The sequence below is a fragment of the Podarcis tiliguerta genome (genome assembly GCF_965153285.1).
Source record: "Podarcis tiliguerta genome assembly, chromosome: 13".
Classification (NCBI taxonomy): Eukaryota; Metazoa; Chordata; class Lepidosauria; order Squamata; family Lacertidae; genus Podarcis; species Podarcis tiliguerta.
In genome coordinates, this window is record NC_139546.1 from 22,517,830 (window position 1) to 22,543,908 (window position 26,079).

Genomic DNA, 26,079 nt, shown 5'->3' on the forward strand with positions numbered 1-26,079 from the left:
GTTCCTTTCATGCCCTGTTTGTGAGCTAGCTGTCCCAGAGGCATCTAGCTGTCCACTGTTGGAGACCGGATGCTGGGCTAGGTAGTTTGAGCCAGCCAGGTCCCTTGTATTCTTAATCCCTTGAGCAGGAAGGAAGAGAAGACCACTGCTGAATGCGATGGTGACAGGTCTCTCTTCAGTCGCAGCACTTTTGAAAAAGAGTATCTTACTGAAATATTTTTATAGCTCTATTACAAATAATACATTTTCCCCTCCTGCTCCTAAGCTAGCTACTTCCTTCCTTCTGCGCAGTCTATTACTCACACAGACTGTGATCCTAACCATATCTACTCAGAAGTAAGTCTCATTGAATTCAATGGGGTGAACTCCCAGTTAGGTGAGGCTAGGACTTCAGTCTTATTTGCCAACTACATTTCTTATATTGCCCATAAGAAAGAAAGAAAGAAAGAAAGAAAGAAAGAAAGAAAGAGAAAGGTTCTCTGGGTGGTTTATAGTAAAAATGTTAAATTTGCTCCCATGGGATGTACTGATGGCCACTGACTTAGATTACTTTACCTTAGTTCCCGAATGGCTTAGTTGTCAAACAAATTGGCTCCTAAACGCCGCAAACCTGGAAGTAACTGTTCCGGTTTGCAAACATTTTTTGGAAGCTGAACGTCTGATGCGGCTTCTGCTTGAGCGCAGGAAGCTCCTGCAGCCAACCGGAAACCATGCCTTGGTTTTCGAACGGTTCCAGGAGTCGAACGGACTCCCGGAACAGATTAAGTTCGAGAACCAAGGCACCACTGTACCACTTAATGTACAGGTGATTTCCAAGTGGTTTACAAAACCACTTGCACAATGCATAACAATTCAAAATATGTTTAAAATACGTTTAAAAGATGACCACACAGATTCATGGAGGATAAGGCTATCAATGGCTACTAGCTATTATGGCCTACTTCCACTGCCTGATACATAATGCTTGGAGTCACAGGTGGGGAGAATGCTGTTGTGACTGTGCTCTGCTCCTGGATTTCCCATAGGAGCATCTGGTTAGCCAATGTGAGAACAGGATGCTGGACTTGTTGAACCTTTGGTCCAGCTGGGCTCTTCTTATATTCCTATGCTTGCAGAGGACTTCTTCCCTACTCCTCCCGCTCCTCCTTCCATCACTGCATTCACCAACCTCTTCCCACCCTCCTCCTTCTTCCTCTAGGCTTCCCATGCCCAAATTAAATTAGGCCAGTGGCCTCATTTGGCCCTTAAGGACGCAAGTTGCCCACTTTTGATTTAAAGTTTCATACAAGCACAGTGAATGGAGCTCGGGGAATGAAAAGAAAAGCACAGTATCAGGAGGGAGGGAAATAGCAGACTGGTCATATAGTCCTCTACTTGGTAGTCAATGTCACACTTCCTCCAAGCATTTAGTAGTGCCTCCCAAGGCACTGCTCTCACCTGACATCCTCCAGCTCATAGAAGACATTACGGGATTCATCCTTGATCAGGATGGCAGTGTTGGGGGACTTGAGCATGCCCATTGTCAGCTTCTGAGGAAACATGTGGACAATAAGGGCATGCAGAGTGTCCATGCTGCTGATTTCGTGGGTGATGTGAACCCGTCTTGTTTCATCCCCAAACTGCAGGAAAAGGACACCTAGGAAAATAGGAAATGGTGTGTGAGAGAGACAGAGGAGACTGGAGGGAAACAGGTCAAGAAATGCAGATTATCAGTCAAAACAACTAATGCTAGCAGAAAGGAAAGCTTCTGAGTTGCACAAGACTCTTCTTCATGTGGTAAAGTGTTAGCAGAAATAAGAGTCACAGTCAGAACAAGAGAATCATCTACTCACAAATGTGAACCCCACACCAACTGAAATATCTTGGGGGGGGGGGGAGAGGCTACTGAATGTTTCATTCATCTCGAAAGTGCATTCAGTTGCCATCAGACAATATTTGTGCCAAAACTCTGATATTTATACTAAAGAACTGGGCTTCTCCTCATCTCTCCTTCAGACATCTGGATAGCTCAGCTATGCTCATAATGCTACTGTTGCAAGTTAGATCTCCGTGTGGGACAGCTGCATACTCCTGCATTGCAGGGAGTTGGACTAGATGATCCTTGGGGTCCCTTCCATCTATTCTATTCTATTCTATTCTATTCTATTCTATTCTATTCTATTCTATTCTATTCTATTCTATTCTTCTGCTTCAGAAACAACAACAAAATTCCCAAAGGAGTAGTAATTGTGTTACTTTGTTGCCACAAAACCAACAAAGGGTTATACCTAACCAAGGTCTACTCAGAGTAAACCCATTACAATTAATAACTCTAAGTTAGTCATGTCCATTAATTTCAATGGGTCCACTCTGAGTATGACTAACATTGGATACAACCCAAAGAGTCTTGTAGCACCTCAAAGACTAACACATTTATTATGATGTAATAATAGGCTTTTGGGGACCAGAGTGCACTTCCTGAAATGCATGGGAAGGTATATATTGGAAGGCATTTATAAACATAGGAACAGAGCATGTACAAAGAACCTGGTGTTGGACTATAGCTCCCATCATCCCTGACCACTGGCCATGCTAAGTGGGGCTGATGAGAATATGAGTCTAACAATATATCTGAAAGGCCACAGGTTCCCCATCCCTGGTGTAAAGAGAAAGAGAAAGAGAACAAAAGAAAAAGCAGTATGGCCAGAGGAAAATGAAAACACAAGAACACAGACCGTGATAATTAAGTTACAGCTCAAACGTAAAAAATAATTACAGTGATCACTCACTAAACAGTGCTGATGATAATAAACATCTTGGCATTGGGTTTCTATTTGGTCGGGCGTATGTAAGGGAGTAGTTAGAGGCATGATTCCCTGCTGGTATCAGTTCAAAAAAGAGCCCTGAATGGGCTTTTCCAAATGTAATTTTTATTTCTTTAGAAATGTTTTCCCTCAATCACCTTGAGTTAATTTGTTGAGCGAGCAATAATTTGTAATATAAGCAAAAACAAGCAAGTAATTACTATAGGAGTAGTACTAATGGTAGTAGCAGTAACAGTGGTATTTCTGTGCCATCCCATAGCCAGCTATCTGGGTGGCATATATAAAAATGGTTAAGATAAAAATATGGACCAGGAGCGGCTGGCCTCCGGCATCCATTCACCAAGCTGAACATTCACCAAGCTGGCTAGAGCTGACGGGAGTTGCAACTTCTGCATGGCAACATAATGGGAACCCCAGGTATGAACAGTAAAAAGACTAGCTTCAGTTATGCATAGAAGCAGAGACTATGTGATTAAACTGTACACAAACACAGGTCTTTAAAAACAAGCCAAAACCTCAAAATCTGTTACTGTTTTCAAAGATACGCAGTCTGCTAAACTGCAGCAACCTGGTACCCTCCAAAAGTTTGGGGGCTACAACTCCTATCAGCCCCAACCAGCTTGGGATTTGTAGTTCAAAATAGATGGAAGGCACCAAGTTAGCAAAGGCCGTGTGTCACTAACCTAGGGAATTGCGGTTGTCCTATCAGCCAGCCCTTGGGACTGTGGCTTCTGTTGCTGAATTTCAGGTCAGTTCTGAGTAACAGCTCCCTCATTCATGATTTGATTATGGAAGAGCAGAACCATCAGGTTTGTGTCACTGAGACCTGGGTGGGTGAGCAGGGCAGAGTTGGTCTCATCCAGTTGTGCCCACCTGGGTTTTCGGTGCGGCATCAAAGCAGGACTTGAAGATCGGGGAGGGAGAGTTGCTGTAGTTTATAGAGATTCCATTTCTCTCTCCAGGCTCTATGTCCAGTTGCAGGGAAGGTATCTAGTGCTCCTGGCACTGGGCAATCGGGACATATTAGGGATTCTGTTGGTTTACCACCCATCTGGCTGTCCATAGTATTTGCTGACAGACCTAGTTTTGGAGGCAGTGTTGAGGATTTCCAGACTGATGGTTCTGGGGGACTTCAACATCCATGCCAAGGCTCTGGGGTGGCTCAGGACTTCATGACTGCCATGAAAACCATGGAGCTGTTCCAACATGTCACAGGACTTGTGGCAGGCCACACTCTGGGCCTTGTTTTCTCAAATGGGCAGGAAGAGGGGGATCTGAAAGTGGGGGGTATTGACACCAGTCCCTTGTTATGGTCACATCACTTCCTGTTGTGATTTAAGCTTTCGGTACCTTTTACCCTCTGCAGCCACAAATGGTACTTGGAGCAAAAGAGCTTCAACTGCAGGTACCCTGAGCCCCACAACAGATGCAACAAGGGTGACAAAACAATGAGATGTGTCTAAAATCAGGATACATCTCTGCTAACTGGGGATGCTTGAGAAACATTTCTTACCTGGAGACCGGAGTTTTGTTTGGCTGGTGGAACGGGACAAAGGCAAGCTTTGCCGGAACCGGTTCATCCTGTTAAACCCAATGGGCAGCTCAGCTTCAGACATGGTTTCCAGAGACTCAGCAGAAGCAAAGGAGAGTTTGGCTTGATCGGCCAGGCCAGGCTGAGAGCCCTGTGAGTGCCGGGAGCTTCGGGTCTGAAAGGTAAAAGAAGAGAGACAGAGCAACATGATTATGGAGAGCAAAGTGTTCTTTTTCTAGAAATGTGGCATTGAACAGATTTCACACGTGTCACCTCTTCCCAATCAACTTTTTAAAAAAGGCATTTTTGATCACGAAGATATTTCGTGTGCCATGAAACGCAGCAGCAGAAAACATCCCTAAATATTTCCCCCCGCAATATACATACATATCAACACCTAAACATATCTGTCCTAATCTCTGGCAATTGATATAGGGACTCAAAGTATAGCTACAAGCTTCAACTGGTTTAGTGTAGGTAGATTATTAGTCAACTAACAATCCAGTTACCTCGCTGATAGGTGTTGATTTTAACTCTGGAACATTTCATTTAATGTACCTTTGCATTAGCAGCATGCCTGTTTAATTTTTTAGGCTATTTTTGGTTCTAGTGCATTGCTGCAATTATTACAGTGGAACAGAAACTGAAAAAGAATATATTGACTGTGGCGTTTCCTTCTTACGACAAGAGCTGCGGTGTTAGAAATAAATAAATTATTGTGCTGACTTCAGTATCTTTAAAAAACAAACAAAACCCCCAAACATAAAGCCAAACCCTATACTGAGGTTTTGCATGGTGTAAAATTTATATAAATTTAATCAATTATATGACTGGTCTATTAAAAAAAGGATGATTAATCAAATAGAGATTCATTAATTGGTAAACAGCCCTTGCTGGAATGAACTCCTGCCTCATGGAGGGAGTCCATCTCAATTAATCTAGTCAAGTGTTCATCCAATTTGCTCTTAACGATACAAGGTGATGAAAATTACACACACACACACACACACACACACACACACACACACACTCTTCTTGGCAACCTGTTCCAGTGCTCCATCGACCATACAGTTAGCTTGAGCCTACATTCAGCACACTCTCATTTCTTGCCTTTCTTTGCCCTTCTCGTCCCAGTAAATTCCTCCCTCCCATTTATGTTGCCTTTCTAATCTGTTCAAGGTGGTTTGTGTCCCCAGTCATAGGGACGTGAGCTTATGGGAGCAAAAGACGACACACAGAGACCAGGGCTAGGCTAAAACATGACCACTAGAATAATAGTGGAGGTTTGGGTGAGGAACTGGGACAAGGATCCTGATGTCAAACAGCTCGCTTGCTGACCAATGTCTCTCTCTCACACCCAGCCCTGGGAACTGACAGGGAGTTTTGGGGGTGTTAGGTATGGTTTCAAGGCAGCTTGCACCTTAAAACATCAGACTGGCAGGGGAGGAGCAGCTGCTGAGCGGATATATTTGCAAGCAAGTGAACCATCACGTCATCTCTAGCTGCATGTGCTTAGGACACTGAAATCCTACCAAAGCGTCTGAAGTTGTGACAAACACTGCAGAGGAACTGAGCCCCCCACCCCCCAGTTCAGAAAAGAGGAAGGCTCAGAGTACCACAACTACATTTTCAACCTGTATCTGTATGTAGCACCATAGCAGCACTTTGAAGCTATTGCGCTACAGCAGAAACGGGGAGCCTGCGGAAATTGAATAATTCCCACCATCCCTGGCCATTAGCCATGTTGGCTTGGACTGATGGAGCCCTATGACATCTGGAGAGTCATCAGTTCCTCATCCCTGTACTTCAGGCACTGGCTGGTCACTCTGTTGAGTTGCTACCTCCTCCTCCTTTTAGGGAACAAAACACCTTGCAGATATTTGTCTAAAGTGCAAGGAGAGTGCCCCACTGGGATGCAGGGCACTTTCTCACCCAGCAGCAGGAGGTGGTGACAGAGGCACCAAGGGTCAGGACAGGTGGACTTCCATACCCTGGGACCAGAGCCATTGCTTGCAAAAGCCTTGTTGGTCCTGGGACTCATTTCTTTCCTGCCCATGCTATCGATAACACCAGGAAAGGCAGAATTAGCAGACAGACAAGTCAGATAACCTTTGAAGTTGCAGGAGGCTGGCTATCCATTATGCCCGGGGAAACAGCTCCGGGGAGACATAAAGGGGCCCATTGTGATGCTGGAAGGGAAGCGCGATAGAGGTTTATGGCTGCACGGAACAGGCAAAAGTAATGGGCATGGAGTCCCAGCAGTAAAGAACAGTAATATGCCAAGAGTCCCATTTCGCGTGAATGACCGTATATCTTCCCGGTACGAAGATGCCATTTCCACAGGGGGGTCACGAGGGGGAAGAGCAACGCTGCGTGCAACACACGCTAAAACAGCATGCTGGTTTAGTAAAAGATATCATGTTCTTTGCTGACTCTAGGCCAGTTGATGCAATCAGTAAAATCGAGATGCAAAACTATTTTCTGGACTGAACCACTCCAGCCTGTAAGTGTGGGGGTTGCTTGTATAAAAGTGTTCCAGTTACAGGTGAAGAGGCAGGGGAGCCCTCAGTTAAGTCCACAAGTTGCAGCCCTTAATCCCTAGTTAATATCCAACTCATGCCCACCCCCACATATATGAAGGCCACTTGCCAGAAACTGCAGGAGGGCACTTTTGTGCTCAGATCCAGCTTGTGGCCTTCCCAGAGGCATCTGGTTGGCCACTGTGAGAACAGGATGCTGGACTAGATGGACCACTGGCCTGATCCAGCAGGCCTCATCTTGTGCTCTTCTGTAGCCTTATAAATATCAGAGGCGGATTTAGGGGAGCACGACCAGTTTGGTAGAACAGAGCGTGGAGCCTTATAGGCACCCCAACTATTATTTAAAGTGGAGCGCGAGAAGCGAGGGCATCGAATTTTGGCATTGTTCAGGGTGCTGCTGAAATTTGAGATCCCGCTATAAATATGCTAGCTAAAGGATACAGCACAAAAAATAAGGGGGGTGCGCCTCCTCTGCCCCCTAGTAATTAAAGTTCTACTGTTAATTCATAGGACCGAAATTCGTACCCAACCGGCTAATTTTTATGAGCCAGTATCTTTATTTATTTTAAAGGGACCATTCAAACATTTGGTTGCCCACTGCAGCCTGAATGTAAAACAGGGCCCTTAAATGCATTGTGTTGCTCACAGCATAAACTGCACTGGCAGGTTCAGGTTTTTGTTCTTCAGAAGAACACCCACAAGAGAAAGCAAATGGGAAAAGGTTCTGTGTAGCAGGTTTAAAGCAAAGAAGTCTAAGCTTCTCCAAAGGTAAATTTGAACACCATCTTAGCCCTACAGTCCTTCTGGCTTTTAAAGCCATGCTACGCTGGGCTTACTCTGCCCATTATAGAAACAGGGCATTGATTATCAGGACTGTATTTCACAACTCCTTGGGTTGCTTAAGTGCAGAAAGTGACTATGAGCACATAATTCAGCATCTTGAGAATCTCATTTCCCCTTAAAAAAAACCAACAAGTTTCTGGTCCTATTTATTTATTTGAAAACTTTACGGCTACAAAGAGAAACAGTGGATGGAAAATGCCTAGTGGGATCTCAGTAGGGGGGACTTTGGGCAATCAGGGTAATGGGGCTTTTGTCCACAGCCTGTTCCTTTAAAGTAGTAAAGTAGTAGTAAAAAAAGATTACTGGTCAAATTTATACAGGGCACAGAATTTATGTGTGCGCGCATGCGTGTACATAGGTGCACACATGATTTTTTGTGTGGTTTTTTTTTTTTACTCTTCCTTGCTTATTTACAGCTTTGGATAAAACATGCACTTCTGGGTCTCCTGCACCACTTTAAACAGAAAAAGAGCATTAAAGGACAGCTTTGAAATCACTTCAAAGTGAACCACCACCAAAGTCTACGTGGTACGGCAGCTAAACAGATGATGTGTGTGTCTCTTTCTATGTGTGTGTGTGCGCGCTTATTCCAAGAGAGCTGTATTATGGCTCTGACTTGCCATTTTCCAGCTGCTTGTTCATATATCCCTGATGAGTCTGCTGGAGAGCATGCAGAGAGAATGCTCTGTGGCTCCACCCTAAGGCAGCTTGCACCAACAGTCCCATTCACTTCAAAGCTGTTCGCATCAAGTAATTGTATCCTACTAGCTTGGTGCAGTCTCTAATTAAACTCAGATTCGAGAAATAGGACTCTTCTCTCCTCCCCGAGACCATCTGGGCCTATTTCCTTTAATATGGCCTAGGCATTTGTATTATTTAGTATACTTATATGCTGCTTCTGAGAACAGCTTATTGGGGGCTTTCATGCCATCTCCCACCCAGGCACCAACCAGGCTGGAATCTGCATCACTTTTTCACAGCAACAGCAAACAAAGGCTGTCAGATCATTCTCTGGCCCCTCAGGTGCTTTTAAAAACTGTAAATTATTTAAATACTGAGTGAACAAGAGCCTCACCGAAAAGCATTTTAGAACACTGACTCCCTGGAAATTGCAAGATTATACACAAGGCCTTTTACCATCTGTTGCATTTTTTTTTTTTTGGTCCCCCCTCCCCACTGCAGATGTATAACTTTAAGGTAGAAAAAGAGAAGGGAATGGGAAAAGGAATCAGAGTTGTATTGTGGAGACTTGGATTAGTTGTTTTATTTGTTCATAGTAATAATAATAAAAACCGCCCCAAAGTAGTGAGCAACATTACCTATTTTTAAAGCATAACCTTGGCTAGGGAACTGTATCGCAAAATTCAGAGAAGCACTTATTTAAAAAGATGGCCATGTTTCAGATTTTGATTGTTTTGCAGTGTGAATTGGGACATTTAGGCAAACCTACCTAAGTTGGAGTACAACTCCCATCAGCTACAGTCAGAAAGATCAAGAATGGTGGAAGTTGTAGACCAACATCTGGAATGCCAGAGGTTCCTTGCTCCCTGCTTTGAAGGGTTGAATAGCTGTTCACACTAAGTAAAGAACTGGCATTCTGTTCAGGCACTCCCTATTTTCCATTGCAATTCTTTATGTCCCAGAGCTTTCTAGAAACAAAAACAGGCTTGGCAGGGATTTGTTTATTAATGTCCATATTTATAAATGCTTCGTTCTCTGCTGGGCACATAGCACAACCTGATCTAGCTTATAAAACCAGATTTAGAACAACTGTGAGAGGTCGGGTGGGCGGGAACCCACACAAGTCAATCTATTAAAACTCACATTGTGATAAAATAGCGATGAGCTCCTGCTGAACTAAAGCTCAGTTCTCCAAGCGTGAGAAAACTAGACTACTTGACAGATGGCTTGACATAGCTTCCTGTTTAAAGAGGAAGTTATGGCTCTATAGATGGTGCCACCTTCCATATTATGTGCAGAATTTCTGTGTGCCAGGAGGCAGGGTCAGCATTAATGCTCTGCTCTCAATCTTTAGCCCGCTAATGGCCATTATACCACTGTCCACATTTCTCAGAGAGTAACTACTCCTAGAGGGTCTCCCTGGACATCTTCCAGGGGTTAATCCTCCTCATGGTACCTTTTCAGACCCTTTGAATAATGCCATTTCTCATGTCTGAATGTAGCCCAGTTTTCGAACAGCCACACAAGCATTTCAAACACAAGATTTGCATCGGCAGGGAAGCTATTCAGCACCCAGAAGATGCAGCGTTTGTGTGGCTCCATTTTATCTTCTAAAAACACACAAGCACACAAAAAGAGAAGCTTTTTCTTGTCAGCAAATGCTAGCTGAGAACAAACAACTACTGGAATAAGCAAGCTGGGGAGATGTGTGGCTGGCAGGGAGGAGGGACACTAATATTTTGAAACCAGATTTTAAAAGGAAAGGAAGAAGGGGAAAGAAATCAATATTGAAATGATAACAGCCATAATCATCGTTTAAATGAGGCATTAATTGGAGAGTTTAATTATTCCTGTGGGGTGGCACAGAAAATGTTCTCTCCGTAAATAATTTACCGTAAAATTGGCTGCAATTTTTCTGTCTCTCTCAGCGTTGTTGCCAACATGGAGCTTTGAAATTTCCCAACCTTCAAGGAACAAGCTTGCAGTAGGGGGCTGAAAGGCACAAAACTCCTTCACTGGTTTGGTACGGTTTCGTGTGGCATGAGATAGGCTCTGAACCTTGTTGGTTTTGGTGTGGGAGGAAAGACAGATTATGGAAAGATATATGATGGCTATATTGGGGAGGAGCCACAGCTCAGCAGTAGAGGACATGGTATGCATGGAGAAAGGCCCTGGGTTCAGTCCTTTGAAGCAGTGGCTGGCACCTGCTGGAAGTGGTGGGCCAGTAGGCAGGGAGGCCAACAGTTGGTGGAGCCAAAGCCATCAACAGACAGAGCCAACTAATTCTAGTTTTGCCCCCATGATCCTTGCCATTGAGTTGAATAAAGGCAACACTGAGAGTAAGGAGGAGGAAGTTGATAGCCGATGCCACCCCTGGACAGACTGTAAATAAGAAGATGGGCAAGCGAGGGCTGGCTGACGGCAGACTGAAGTTACAGGGATACTACTCCATTTGTCCTAATGGACAGGTCTCCACTGATTCCCTCGGATGTCTTAGTAGGACCGGGAGACACCCTATCACAAGTAGACAATACTGATTCGGTATACGGCAGGTTCCCTAGCTTAGCTAGCTTCACACATTACAACTGAGGTCTAGTTCAGACTCTATCAAGCCTGTGCTCCGACTTGCAATTATATGAAGCAATTTTCTATGCTACATGTACACAGTTGCCCAATTTGAGTAATTATTCCTCGGGAAAGTTGGGGATATTTATTTATTTATTTATTTATTTATATACATATACCACCTGACTCATACCCTCCAACATTTCTCCAATGAAAATAGGGACATCCTATTACAGTACATAGTAATAATAATAATTTTATTATTTATACCCCACCCATCTGACTGGGTTGCCCGAGCCACTCTGGATGGTTTCCAACATACTGTATATGAAAACACAATTAAATATTTAAAAAACTTCCCTATACAGGGCTTCCTTCAGATATCTTCTAAAGGTTGTATAGTTATTTATCTCTTTGGCTCGGGGGTTGTATAACTCGCAAACCCTCCAATGTTTCTCTCATGAATGTAGGGACAGCCTACCATACCCCTCAACATTTGTCTGATGAAAATAGGGACGTCCTAAGGAAAAGCAGGACATTCTAGGATCAAATCAGAAACTGGGATGGTTTCTGTAAATCCAGGACTGTCCCTGGAAAACAGGGACACTTGGAGGGTCTGCTGACTGTAATAAAACCTGCATGTGGGGAGAAGTGTGTGTGTGTGTTTGTGTGTGTGTGTGTGTGTGTAAGTTTAAAAAGCAGTATTTAAAACATTCAAAAGGTAATTAAAATCAACAGTAAACTAAAGAGAGATTAAAACACAGGTCAAAACTCTACACATCTGGACAGGCCTGTCTAACCAAAAATGCATTAAGTAGGCACTGAAATTAAGGTTTGAAAGGCCTGTCAGAATAATACTGTTTTTAGAAGATGACTGAAGACGAACAAGATTAGTTCCTACTGGCAAGGAGTCCCACAGGGCAGGGACTGCCTCAGTAAAGACCTGGATCCTTTTACAGGCCAGGGACATGTGGGACTCCAAATGGGTGCCCAAAATCTACCACTTGGAAGCAGCTGCCTCATTTTACCTCATGTCCTTTGCAAACACAGGATAAAAATGGTCACCATGCAGATTGCAACTGTCAGCTCTGACTTTTAACCTGAGGCTTTCTGTCTTAGTGTCTTTATAAATACTTGATTCTGCTTTGATCCCTTGGTTAAGCTGAAACCTTGCATACATCCTTATCTTTGAAATAAATAAATAAATAACCCAGATATTTAAATTCAGGCATTTCCCAAAGGTATCTCCCATCATCAAACCATCTTCAAGATTATCTCTGAGCAGCTGTTTTTGAATCTGAGACAAAGCTTTGCCCATCTACATCAGGCGAGCAATCTGTTTTTTCCCCCTCCCCGTCTCCCTGATAGCTTACTTCATTGAGAAAAGAAAAAAGAAGCAGCATAAAACTGACTGGATAAAGAAGGGGAAGAAGAGGGGGAAAGCTGATACAGCTGTATTTTGACAATGGTGTGGGGGTTTTTCAGCCAAAGAGCTGCTGTTGCTATGCTCTCAACTTGGTTGCTAAGGGGCCTGGCACACGTGCATGGCGGAATGTCAGGGTAGCTGACTTGATGGTACTTTCTCAAATCAGTGGAGGTTAATCTTTCACAGAATTGACATTGTTTCGGTTTTATCAGATGGAACATTCAGGGGGGAAAAGCAAGGCTTAATGTATGCCAGAATTCAAAATAAATCAAGGCTTTTAGGCCCAGAGCTCTCCCCACCCCCGCTCCAACCTCCAAATGCCGGCCACAAAATACACCTCTTTCTGGATACTGATGGGGTTCCTTCTCATGTTACCTCAGCGGTGTGGGAACTGCTTCTTCGTGGCGATCCCACACTGCTGCAGTAAGCATCTGTATATTGAACCATGTGGGCAGGACCAATCGTGTGGGTCTCTCTCGCCTGATCCTCCTCCTCCTTCTTGGCTGGTCGATCAGGGCTATAGCCAGCCTTCCTTGCTAGATGGGGCTGCCACATTTCCAGGAGGGGCTTCAAAGAAATGAATGGAAAATCAGTTATATCCTCACAACCAACATGAAACATCTACAACTCTTGTCACCTGAGCTGAGTAAGAGCAATCGGCTTGAAAGTCCGGAGGCTTTTTGCTCACTTCAATGAATTTACACAACCCCCTAAAATGAAAAACAAAACACAGCTCCTTCAAGCACCCTGCCATGCTCACTCACAGTATCCAAAAGTGGACTCCCAGATCACATTGATAGGAGGGTGGCGATCTTGAAAATATCCACCCAGAGCCAAGTTTGAGAGGGCAGAGTAGGCTCAGGTGAATGGAGTTTGAAGCCATGACAATTTTGGGGTGAGAAAAACAGTGGAAGTTAAATACTTAAATTTGCCCATTCTCAAAACAAGATCACATTCTTTAAATTGAAGCTGCAAGACACAGTGGTACCTCGGGTTACATATGCTTCAGGTTACAGACTCCACTAACCCAGAAATAGTACCTCGGGTTAAGAACTTTGCTTCAGGATGAGAACAGAAATTGTGCTCCGGCGGCGCAGCAGCAGCAGGAGGCCCCATTAGCTAAAGTGGTGCTTCAGGTTAAGAACAGTTTCATCTTAAGAACAGACCTCCGGAACGAATTAAGTACTTAACCCGAGGTACCACTGTAACAAACTTTCAAAGTTTGTTTGTGGGATGGGGTGGGTGTGTTGTTCTCAGTGGGATATTGTGTGTACCGGACTCTCTCTCACTAAGAGGCTGTCCCCCGGGTAGTTCTGTTCAGCTGTTCAGTACTCACGGGTACCAAATATGTGATGGAGAATGCGCCTGGCTAGTCTTGCCCCCAGGAGCTGCTGCATGCACCCCTGATTGATGCGTAACTGGCATCAATGTGAAGGGGGTTCATGTATGGAGCAGCTTCAAGGTAGAGGGATAGCTGGGCCTGTTCTTCACAGCCCTTCTTGAGATGACAGCAAACAAAAATACACCTCTCCTGTGATATCAACGCTTCTCCGAATTTTGGGATGAAGATCTTCCTACTCTACAGTGCAAATATACAAAAATGCATATTGCTACGCATCACCCCAATCTCTGAGTGGTGTGAGATTCCAGGGGTCTCAGGCACTTAACCAGTGGTTATGTTTCCTTTTGGAAATGAGGCACAGTGGAGACTGTGGTGTCTTTATGGTAAATGGTTTATTTACACATACATACAACCTGAGCCTACAATGGAGGGGTTCACGGCATTAACACTCCAATAGGGCTATACTACTGGCATAGGCACAGCCTTGGATCAAAACAGACATCAACCATTGTCCTCTGACCCTTTCTTTCCAGCTTGCAGCCTTTACCACCCTGCAAACTTTTCCCTCAAGGTCACATCACCACCAGCTCTCAAACTCTACTTCAAATTCTGCCTTTGGCTTCTAACTAACTCTGAGTTGAGGGAGGTGCCCCTCCCATTTGCTATCTGGCAGAGTTCCCTCTCTTTGGCTTTCCTAATGGTTCACCATCTTCCTTTTGCTCTTCTAATGGCCTCTTCAATTTCCTCAACAGGAAACTGGCCTGGCTTATATTCTAACATTTGCTGAATCCAGGGGTTCAGTGTCTGGCACCCAGAAACTCAGAACCCAGGGGAATCTGGCACCCACATGTTGGGAGGAAATGTGTCAAAATGCATACATCAAAGAAAATAACATACAAAATTACATTAGAGGAAATTGCTTTCAAAAACATGTATATTAGGCAAGTCACATAATTTCCCTTTATTCCCTTTATTAGGAATGATTTGCACTAAAATGCTGACAAATTTTAATGAGGGTTTTTTTTTAATGCAAATTGCTGCAGAAACATGGTACTGTGAATTTAAGAACAGTACACTTGAGAATGGAAAAAGATAAAATTTTGCCCATCCCTACTCTGTGCCAAACAACTGCACAGGGCTTATCTATCCTGATACAGACATATTTTTCTTAGCTGTTTTGAAATCTTGTCTCAGAGATGCAGCTCCTACAAGAAAAAGAGGCCTAGATACACCTCAGGACTAAATTTTGTTTGGTTCACATTTTAATGCAAGTCCACCTAATTTGCACTTCCTGAAACAAAAAGCACAATGAAGTGGAGCCATCCTTTGAAATTCAAACTTATTTGGACTTTGCCATGCAGTTCTCCAACCCAAAGAATATGTACGCAAATGCACATTATATATATATATATATATATATATATATATATGATGGTTTAAATCAACGAATTCATTCATCCCTAATACAAAGGTGCTATTGTGTGCTACAGATTTCGTGACTGAATCACACAAGAGGATACATTACAATATTGGGAGCATGTCAGTGACTTCTTGAAAAACACAGGGCTTAACTATACTACAAGCCTAATCCGGTTTAACAGTCATTCCATCGCTACAGGGAATAATAGCAACTGTAGAACAGTGAGCCAAGGGGCTTGGAATCTTTGGCAGACATGGTGTCACTACCCATACGAAATTCCCAGGATTCTTTTGGGGAAGCCATAACAGTCAAACGTAAAGGAAAGCAGTTTCCCCCCTAGATATTGTTTCCAGGACTTACATCTGAAGAGATAAGCGGGAGATTGCAGCTGACGAGTTACCGTATTTTTCGCCCTATAGGACACACCGCCCCATAAGGCGCACCTAGTTTTTTTGGGGGGAAATAAAGGGGGGAAAATTATTCCCCCCCCAGGCGCAGGGCTGGGGAAGCCTGAGCTTCCCCTGACCCCAGCCCCCAGAACAGGCAACTCTCCGCAAGGCATGGGAGCCCAGCGCAGGGCTCCCGCGCCTTGCGGAGAGCTGCACGAAGTCTGGGTGCGCTGAGCTCAGCGTGCCCAGCCTTCGGCATGCAGGCAATTCTCTGCAAGCCATGGGAGCCCAGCGCGGGCTCCCACAGCTTACAGAGTTCTGCGTGAAGCCTGCATTCACCCCATAGGACGCACACACATTTCCCTTTCATTTTTGGAGGGGAAAAAGTGCGTCCCATGGGCGAAAAATACGGTAAGTTTCCAATTGTCTACAGCTGTGTTGTGTCTCTCCCATAGCTTCTGCTAGCAGAATAAATAAATGAAACTATGATGAAGGAACCAGTTCCTTGTGAAGTTGGACAGGCATGGCCTTTTAAGTAACCAAGCACTGTCAATACCACCCCTAACGTTATTTAGATAGACTAAATCTAGGCACATGGCAACCTGCAGAGAAATTCAGACTTGTACATGTAAAAAAGGGAAGATATTAGTAGTAATTTAGACAAGAGCAAGCACATGGATGACACCAGTCCTGACAGCAAGCAAAGCTTTCCAGTTAACTACAGAATTCTAATTTTAGTTTTTAATTAAAGCAGGGGTTCCCGACCAGCTCTTTGCAGACCATGCTTCGTTCAGGTGGATTTTGGGTTGACGGTAAGGAGCAGCACATTCATCGCACTAAATATTCATATTGCTTTTTAATTATATTTTTATTGCTTCTTTTACTTCTTGCACTGTGTTTCACTGTTACCATCTGAGTTTGATGGATTCTATGGAATTCAAATTGTCATTCAATAAATACAACACATAAGAATTAAAAGAAGCAACAAAATACATTTAAAAATCACACAGCACATTATAATTGTTTCAACAGGGTACTAAGACCCTCAGCAATTTTCAGGCGACTCATGGGGGGAAAGCTGGGGAACTATTGTCCTAATACATACAATCCTGTATGCAATTTTTCTATATGCATGTTACTGCAAGCCATTTCCCATGACAGAATGCATTTTTATATGTTATTTCCATGAATATATGCATTTTCAGGCACACGTTTCCCTAATTTACACATTTTGGTACCCAGGTTTTTGGTTCCTGCAAAATTCAGAGAAGTACAGATTTCAAAGGGTAGCACCTGCTTTGGCTCACTATTGATTTTGAAGAGAGAATTAGGAAGGATCACCTTTAAATGAGAACTGAACTGAATTTCTCAACCTTACTGACAGATGGGGAGCAGAGCTCTAGTCAAAAGGTAAGAATGGCTGTGGGTTGCCAGTACACAGATCTAGTGGCAGGGAGATGGGGTGCTTAGCACTTGTCATTCACAGGAACCTAGGCAAGAGAGGTGTGCTTTGGGAAGAATGTCTCATTGAGTTCCTGTCAGAGGGGATTAATAAAGGAGAAAACATTCTCCTGAGTCTTCAGGCAGTGTTCAAGATTCACATGTTGGGCTTTCTTTGCACAGGGAGAATAGTGTTTGGAAAGAGCTGATAATTCTCAAAGGAACAGAAATATTTTCCCGTTGCTTCTGCCAGGGATTACAGCCAGCTACAAAGTATGTTCTCTGTATTGGCAAACAGGTATGTTTGCTTGGCTACAGATTCCCCAAATGTATGCCGTTAGTCCATAGAAGAAGAAGAAGAAGAAGAAGAAGAAGAAGAAGAAGAAGAAGAGGAGGAGGAGTTTGGATTTGATATCCCGCCTTTCACTCCCTTTAAGGAGTCTCAAAGCGGCTAGCATTCTCCTTTCCCTTCCTCCCCCACAACAAACACTCTGTGAGGTGAGTGGGGCTGAGAGACTTCAAAGAAGTTTGACTGGCCCAAGGTCACCCAGCAGCTGCATGTGGAGGAGCGGAGACGCGAACCCGGTTCACCAGATTACGAGCCTACCTCTCCTAACCACTACACCACACTGGCTCTCACACTGGCATACTAAGAGGGTAAGCAGACCTCCATTTTCTGCATGCTCCATTCTGCCACTGGATCTGACAACTTTTGAAAATCCAAAAAGAGGGAGATTTAGGTTTGCTTCATGGCCATTTATTCTCATCCTCTCAATCTATGAGGAAAGGGAGGCCAAACAACCCTCCTGTGCCTGAACATATTTACCGGTACGTATCTTATTCCCATTCTTTTAAGGCTGAACAGTGGATGTATGTCTTCTCTGTCCTTTGTACATTATATGCTGGGGTGTCGTCGTCCCCCCCACATGGTTTGTCCACTGAGCATTTGATCAGAGAATTTTAACTTAATTAATTTGCTCTCCCCTCCAAAAAGGAGGCTACTGCCTTGTAAAAAGTTCAACTCTGATCTATCAGCTTGGCTTCAGCAAGGCTTATTAAGAGCAGAGCTTGGCAGATCAAAGCACTTGCCAACAAACCTGAGCTGGACTGCAAAGCATACTTCACATGGCGCATTGCATGGCACTTTGCAGCATAGCTGGGGTCCTTTGTAAAGCTCTTTCCTAATTCCCTGCAAAGTGTTAGTTAGCTTGCAAGACCTGAGCTGTAGAGCAGTTTGCTTTGATCTACGAGAGGCTCAAATTTCAATTTCAAACAACACTGAATAGGAAACTTCAGTAAGTTTCCAAAAAATAAGGAGAACATGTCCAAATTAATAGAGTAGTCAGAAAACCAGAGTTTACGGTGGCTGAGGGTATCTGCAAAGGGGTGCCTTACGAGCAAGGAAAGAGGGTTCTTCCCTCACCACTAAGCAACCAGAACCACACATTACTTGTGAATTAGGATTGCCACGTAGACAAGAAAGAGTACTTTCAAGGCTGCATTGAATACTTCCAACTCTTATTTTAGAAATTAATAACATTTCAAACATGCAAGCATTCTTGTGCATTGCAAAGGACTGCTGTTCAACATACAGGGCATGTTAGTTTTGCAAATAACCCCTTTATTTGCCATGCACACGTTTTCTGCGACTTGTCACCTGCTCTATGTATAATGTATTGATTTATTTCAACGATGTGTCTACTGTGCTGCCTTAATCACAGTCATCTCTAAGCATGCTATCAGAGACCCGGTACGAGTTACAACTAAACACCAGTTTGTATAAAATTTCGTCTGCTGGGTTTACTCCCTTCCTCTTCTGCCTGTTGAAGATGAATCTCAAAAAACCTGCCTGTGTTAAGTTGGCTAATAAGTATTCTAGTCTATATACCATGTATCTTCTTACATTTCATGAATTATTTTATGGCACAGTGTGTCAAGGGATGAGAGCTGTGAGATTCAAATGGGCAACAGTGATGATAATATGCTCTTATATTTATGGAACACCTTTCACCCAAGAGACCCTCTTGACTTCATCTGTGTACCTGCCACTCTACTAAGATGCCTGGGCCTTTGAAAGCAAAGCCTGTGGCTGTTTATACCTGGCACATGATCCACACAGGAATAGAAGCCCACATCCCCATCACTACATGTGGAGGGTTTAAAAGCTACCGTGCGGCTGATGAAGGAAGAAAAGAGAACACTGGGGAACTAAACACAACACCATTGATGAAATTCAATGGTTAGATCTGGGGGAGCTCACCTAACCGAGAGCATCTTCAGCTGAAGATGCCCAAATTCACTTCCAAATAAAAAAAATTACACTAAATTGTTTCATTATGCAAATGAAGGTGACATTATGCAAATCAGATGCTTTGTTTTCCTGACTGTGACACTCTGAGTGTTGTTTAGCTCTTCAAAAACAGACTTGATTTATTGTTGCTTTAAAAAAAGAAGAAGAAATTAAAGGGATAAACATGGATGGGAACAAGCCAGCCAAAGGTAAGTGCTTCGAGACCCACCAATTTCAATGGGAGACTGAAGCATGTTTTTACGTATTACCGAAATCAAAAGCGATGGAGCTTGTTTGCTGAAGTTGTTTAACACCAGCAGCAACACGGCAGATTACACCCGAACTGAATGGCAAATGTTTTTAATTGCATGCTTTAATTTCCACACCGCATACGAGATTTTTGAGAATTTATTTTGCTGGATCAGATTCAGCATCCACATTAGCCCTCTTCAGGTGTTGCAAAAGTCAGTTCATTCAACATGCAAAGGGAAGAGTCGCTTGCATTGCTCTCAATAAGTTGGAGGACTAATGAATGAAGCAGGAAAACTGTGTGCTTGTGGAGGATCCCCACATGTTTTAAAATCCCTGGAAAAAACATGTAGGGAGCCTCCACACATCCAGGAGGCTCCCTGCTTGATATGTTTGCCTTCCATTTTTTGCAAAGTGATATGAAAGGTGAGGAGGAGGAGGGGCAGAGCTTGCACACTTCTCCCTGGTGTGTTGAACAAACTGTAAAGAAAGCATGGCTTGATATAATGAGCTGGCTGTGGTGTTTGCATCAAGACCAAATCCAGCCTTCTGTAGTGAACAGGCAAGAACTACCCAACAGCTAAGCCTGGAAGATGGAGTAGCAGGCAGCACTTTTGAGTGGGGAGCTATTCAGGCCCTAAACAAATGAACATTGAGTGGTCTTGAGATAACTACTCTTTTGCACCAAACCTGCTCTATTCTCCTAATATTATAAACATTTGATACATAACCGTCTGCATTGTTGCAATTGAAGCATCCATGTGCAAGAGCCACACCTTGTTAACGCTTCCACAAGGCCACTGAGGCTGGCTGACAGGAGCCTACAGAAAACCCCGCCCCCAGAGCCTGTACAGTCAGAGTCAGGTCCCTGATCCTGAGCAACCAAATGCCACCCACTATAGTGCCATAGTACCTCATTGGTCCAATAATGCAGGCAGTATACCAGGCAGGTGGTAGGAATGTAGGATAACACCAAAGTTGCAGGTTTGATCCCTGTATGGGACAGCTGCATATTCCTGCATTGCTGGGGGTTGAACTAGATCAGGGTTTCCCTACTGTTGTTGGACTACAACTCCCATCATCCCTAGCTAGCAGGACCAGTGGTCAGGGATGATGGGAATTGTAGTCCAAAAACAGCTTGAGACCCAAGTTTGGGAATCCCTGGACTAGATGGTCCTCAGGGTCCCTTCCAGCTTTACAATTCTATGATTTCTACGCCCATCTTCAGGCCAGAGGGTTTAAGAGTTCGAGTTTTCCTCAAGGGGTGGAGCTTAGGAGAGCCAGGCTGCTAGCAGACAGTTTAAAAATGCTCAGGTTGTCTTCAATCTTTTCTCAGATAAATTTGCCCACTTGCAGCTCTCCATCGGCCTGCCTTGCTCAGGGATCAGACGCTACCTGACACCAACTCCAACACGTGTATGCCCCCCCCCCCAAATGAGAGCCTGAACACTATGACGCCTTAAGACTACAAAACCCATGATGCAGTACAACTTCAGACAAAAGGCAGGTGGACAACAGCTGCCATTACTGAAAGGAAGTTAAAAGTTGAATTATATGGTGCAGATGGCACCAGAATTCAAATAGGCATCTGTGTTTGCTATGGAAATCTGCTGCTCAAATTAAGGAGACAGGACTCAAAATGAATTTTCTCTGATGGGGTTTTGCTGTGCTGTCTAGACTTGGCAGCAGCAGCGGCTTAGTGTGCTTTGAGTTTGCTGAACTTTGGTACCCTCACTGATTTGGTGACTTTCACTAGCTGTGCTGGCTGCTGTGCCCTTTCAATTCTTTGCCAAACTGATAATCTGTAAATTGACAGGGGTTCACAAAAGCAGAAGAACTTCCAGTTCCCTTTCTCGCCAACACAACCAACAAAGGAAATGAGTACTGCAGAGGTTACCTTGAACATTTCAAAGACTGGAAAAGGGGAGATAAAACATCACGATAATTTTCAGACCCAGCCTAGATCGCAGGAACACAGCAAGGTGCCTCATACTCATTTGACACCATAGCTATATTAATAAAACTATTCCACTATTGTGCCGGAGAGGCTGCAATAGGTACAACATTTCACATGTGGTGGACATTTGAACATAAAAAGCTCTTCTGGCAAAGGGTGTTTACAAAAATAAGCTATATTACAGGCCAACATATGGAATGTACCCCAAGTTTGGGATTGTTTTTTTTAAAGAAGGGCAACCTGACCTTTGCTACAAAGAACTAATTACTTTTCTTTTAGTAGCGCAGAACTGGAAAGGATTGGAACAACTGTGCATCTCTCGTTGGAAACAGAATGTATGGCCTATTGTTGTATCAGAAAAATTAACAAAGAGATTACATGCATTGAATAATACAAATGATATAGCTGATTTTGTTGAAATGTAGCATCCCTTTATAAAACACTTTACTGATAATCCTGAAGAACGGCAACTACCAAAATCACAGATTGGACTTTGGCAAGCTTAAGGAGATTGATCCGTCCTGGAGGGGGGCAAGCTGGGATTTTTAGTTTGGGAATTCCATACATCTGGAATTTCCCAGACATGTCCAGGATTTGTTGGCTGAAAATAGCGCCTGTGCAGTATTTTCAGAAATTGGTTAAAATGTCCAGAAAAATCCAGGCACATGGCAGCCCATATTGGAAGTGTTGCTTTTTTGGTGAATCCCACCGAAGAAAAGGCTCAACAACTTAGACCGAAACAAAACAAGCACAACAACCTGGCTCTCCAGGCAGGGGACACCCCCAATCTACCTGGAGTTGTCCTGGGGCCTTCTGCAGCAAGGCAGACCCTTGGCAAATCCTGCTACAGGAATTCAGACAAGGGACATTCCCAGCTGTAGCTGGAGGCACTTGGGACCTTCTGCATACAAAGAATGTGCTTTTTCAGTAACCTATATGGCCTTGGATACGAGGACAATTATTTTTAAAGCTACACACACACACACACACACACACACACACACACATCTACAGCAAATAAGGGAGACAACCCTCTCTCTCCACAGCCCACTCTTTATCAACATCAGGCCTTAATCTGAGGGTTGTCATATATGCCAAGGACTGACCTTGACCAATCAGGATGGTCACTGTGTTTATCCTATTATGGATGCCCAATATGCAGGATTCTCCAAGCTTGGCTTGGAGATGTATTGTTGCCTTTTAATATAAAACTGAATCCTGACAGGGTGGTCTTGAGTGTGCTCAGCCAGTGCTGTACAGTGGTACCTGGGGTTAAGAACTTAATTTGTTCTGGAGGTCCGTTCTTAACCTGAAACTGTTCTTAATCTGAGGTACCACTTTAGCTAATGGGGCCTCCCACTGCCGCCGCGCGATTTCTGTTCTCATCCTGAAGCAAAGTTCTTAACCTGAGGTAAACAACTGGTTTCCCGGGGAAGGGGGGAGTGGAGGAAGTGTGAACAAGGAGGAGGAGAATGAAGGAAGCTGGCAGGTGGTGTAAGCAAGAAGATAGGCCCATGGGGACTGGATGAGGGCAGACTGAGGTTGGTGGGGCAGTTCTCCATTTGCCCTAATGGACCATCCTCCAATGGCAGCACCTGCTACAGGACCAGAGAGCGCTACCCTCAGAAGGTAAGCAAGGCAATACAAAGCAAGCACTGCCATAGGGATGAACAGATCAGGCTATTTCCAGGCTCTGCTAGTTTCACATAATTTTGTTCTGAGCTATTTCCTCACAATTCAGGTGTGTGTGTTTGTGTGTGTATTTAACTGCATGAAAATTCAGATTCTTAAATACGCATTTTAATCTAAAGTAATATTTTTAATATGCATTTTGTTACCTTTTTTGAACCAAGCATCGCGTCGCAAAATTTGGAGGACAACTGTGTTCCAATCTGCATATTATTAGCCCAGGAAGCGTGAATCTGGCTGGTCCATTTAAAATTTAAGATTAAACAAAGTCTTCAAGCATTCCCCGTTTCCCCCAAGTTAACTTTGCTAACAAGCAAAATAGCGGTAGCTGGCAGTGTTCTGTTAGGCCTTGAACAATGTAAAACAGTGGCTTTAAAATGTTACAAGACAGCTCAGCATGAGTAAAGACTTAAAAATGCAAATATAAGAATTGTCATAATCACACAGAGATGGAATAGTGCAGCAAACAAATCCCTAGTGGTTTTAATTTACTTTCGTCCAGGGATTTATTTTTTTTATTACAGAACTGGCTGCTATAAAGATAAAGCTCAGTTTGGCTCACAAAATGTGCAGCCCTACATTTCTCAGATCTGTTCAACATGCCACATAGACTGAGGAGGCAGGCTGAGGGTCCTGATTCATGATGTATTTTTGGTTTGGGAGCTATTCAGTTTCTTCCCGTGTTGCAAAGTAAACTCGAGGACTCCTAGGCTGTGTGGGAGGTTGCCGTTCTTAGAGCTCCTCCCCTCCCAGATATTACCCTTCCCGTAAACTGGTACCAACCTTAGAGACCAACTGTTTCAGTGAATCCGAAGAAGTGTGCATGCACACGAAAGCTTATACCAAGAACAAACTTAGTTGGTCTCTAAGGTGCTACTGGACAATTTTCTTATTTTTTTTGTATATTTCGACTGGGTCAGACCAACACGGCTACCTACCTGAATCTGGTACCAACCTGGCATGGCTTAAAGCTATAGTGTGAGCTGCTTCCATGAAGCTTGGAGCTACTTGTGTTACCTTTGCTCCGTGAAAAGCAGCGACAATGCAGCAGGTTCCACATAGTAAAGTTAAAAATCAAAATGGGAAGGGCTATAGCTCTGGGGTAGAACATCTGCTTTGCAGGCAGAAGGTCCAAGGTTCAGCCCTGGCATGTCCAGGTAGGGATGGGAATGTCCTCTCTGGGAAACCCTGGGGAGCCGCTGTCAGTCACAGCAAACAATGCTGAGCTAGATGGACCAATAATCTGACTCAGTATAAAACAGCATCCTATGTTCCTAAGGGGACTTGAGGTGGCAGAACTCTGGACTGTACCACTTCAGGCCACCACATCACTTGGGAAGACAGGCGAACTAATGTCAGTGTACTGGAAGAAGCAAAGATCACCAGCGTTGAAGCAATGATTCTTCAACATCAACTTCGTTGGACTGGTCATGTTGTGCAGATGCCTGATTATGGCCTTCCAAAGCAACAACTCTATTTTGAACTTAAAAATGGAAAGCGTAATGCTGGTGGCCAACAAAAGAGATTTAAAGACTCTCTCAAGGCAAATATTTAAAAATGTAGTATAAACACCGACAACTGGGAAACACTGGCCTGTGAGCATTCCAATTGGAGAACAGCCTTTACCAAAGGTGTTGTGGGCTTTGAAGATGCTCAAACTCAGGACAAAAGGGAGAAACATCCTAAGAGGAAGGCACGCTTGGCAAACTCTCAACATAATCAACTCCCACCCGAAAACCACTGTGGAAGCACATGCGGATCCAGAACTGGCCTCCACAATCACTTACAGACTCACTGTTAAAACTGTGTCCATGGAAGACAATCTTACTTGACTACAAGTGATATTGGAATGCTCTGTGCTTATGCAATCCCTGAATTAGCACATTAGCACACGGTTTTGGTATAGCTCTCTCCCTGTGTGCACTGCATGCTGGGAACTTTTATGTGGGGGAGCAATCAAAATAATAAACCCTGGGTGCTTCCACACTGCAGAATAGCCAAATTTTATTTACTTGCTTTTTACAGCGCATCTGCATGACGGTGCAATCAAAACACATTCCTCTTCTGCTTTCCACATTCAGTTTCCATTTCCCCATCCACCCAAAGCTCAGACTATCTTGCAGTTTACCCAGGTGAAGGTGGTCTGTTCAATAGTGTTCCTGGCTGGTCACGGCCTGTATAGAGCTATTTCCTTCTCTATTGTCCATCTCTCCTGTCTAGGAAGCAGCTCTATCATTTTCCCTTTCCCAGTAGTCTGGCCTTGCAATGGGGATCAGAATCAGGAGTGCAGTGAATGGCAGAGGGAGTGTGTTTAACCTCCACCCACCCAAATGAAAATTTCCCGGCACAACATTTGGTGCTGTGGAAATAAGAACTAAGCTACAAAGTGGCGATGATGATACAACAACAACAACAGAATTGCAATTTTAGTTTTAAAGCAGAACATGCATTATTGGGTGCTGCTAAATTGTCCATGTCCGGAAGCACCCGCTGACGTGCACACATGCACTTTGAAGTGGTACAGTCCAGAATAACGGAAGCCAGCCCACATGATCACATCAGAGAGAGTAGCGCCTCAAAGTCAGAGGACACAACGCCAAGGGAGGCCCTGCACTGGGCTATTTTTCATGTAAACATGAAAAGGAGGAGGAGGAGGAGGAGAAGGAGAAGGAGAAGGAGAAGAAGAAGAAGAAGAAGAAGAAGAAGAAGAAGAAGAAGAAGAAGAAGAAGGAGAAGCAGCAGCTTCTCAGGAGGACCCAGAAAGGGAGGAGGAAGACACCCTGACACAATTAAGCAATTCTCAAATCCCATGCAACAATCCCTTTATTGTGCCTGCTGAGAAACAACTTCATTATATCTGCCTGGTTAGATAAGGCAGCTTTTCTGATGCCGCCTCCCCATGTGCCTGTCTCC

At 43.9% G+C, this 26,079-nt stretch overlaps 1 protein-coding gene across 25 annotated transcripts in view; it reads right to left on the reverse strand.

The window, feature by feature from the left end:
* The window catches only part of SRCIN1 (SRC kinase signaling inhibitor 1), a 322,505-nt gene that overhangs the window by 54,681 nt on the left and 241,745 nt on the right, over positions 1-26,079 (reverse strand). For 16 of the 25 annotated variants that reach the window (XM_083408486.1, XM_083408493.1, XM_083408497.1 and 13 more), the window contains 3 exons: positions 12,766-12,957; positions 4,318-4,510; positions 1,438-1,636 (listed from right to left, as the gene is read on the reverse strand). In XM_083408486.1, the coding sequence (XP_083264612.1) occupies positions 1,438-1,636; positions 4,318-4,510; positions 12,766-12,957 (584 nt within the window). Of the gene's footprint in view, positions 1-1,437; positions 1,637-4,317; positions 4,511-10,292; positions 10,570-12,337; positions 12,425-12,765; positions 12,958-26,079 lie in introns of those variants that run through there. The other 9 variants (XM_083408491.1, XM_083408489.1, XM_083408484.1 and 6 more) reach the window with 4 other exon arrangements.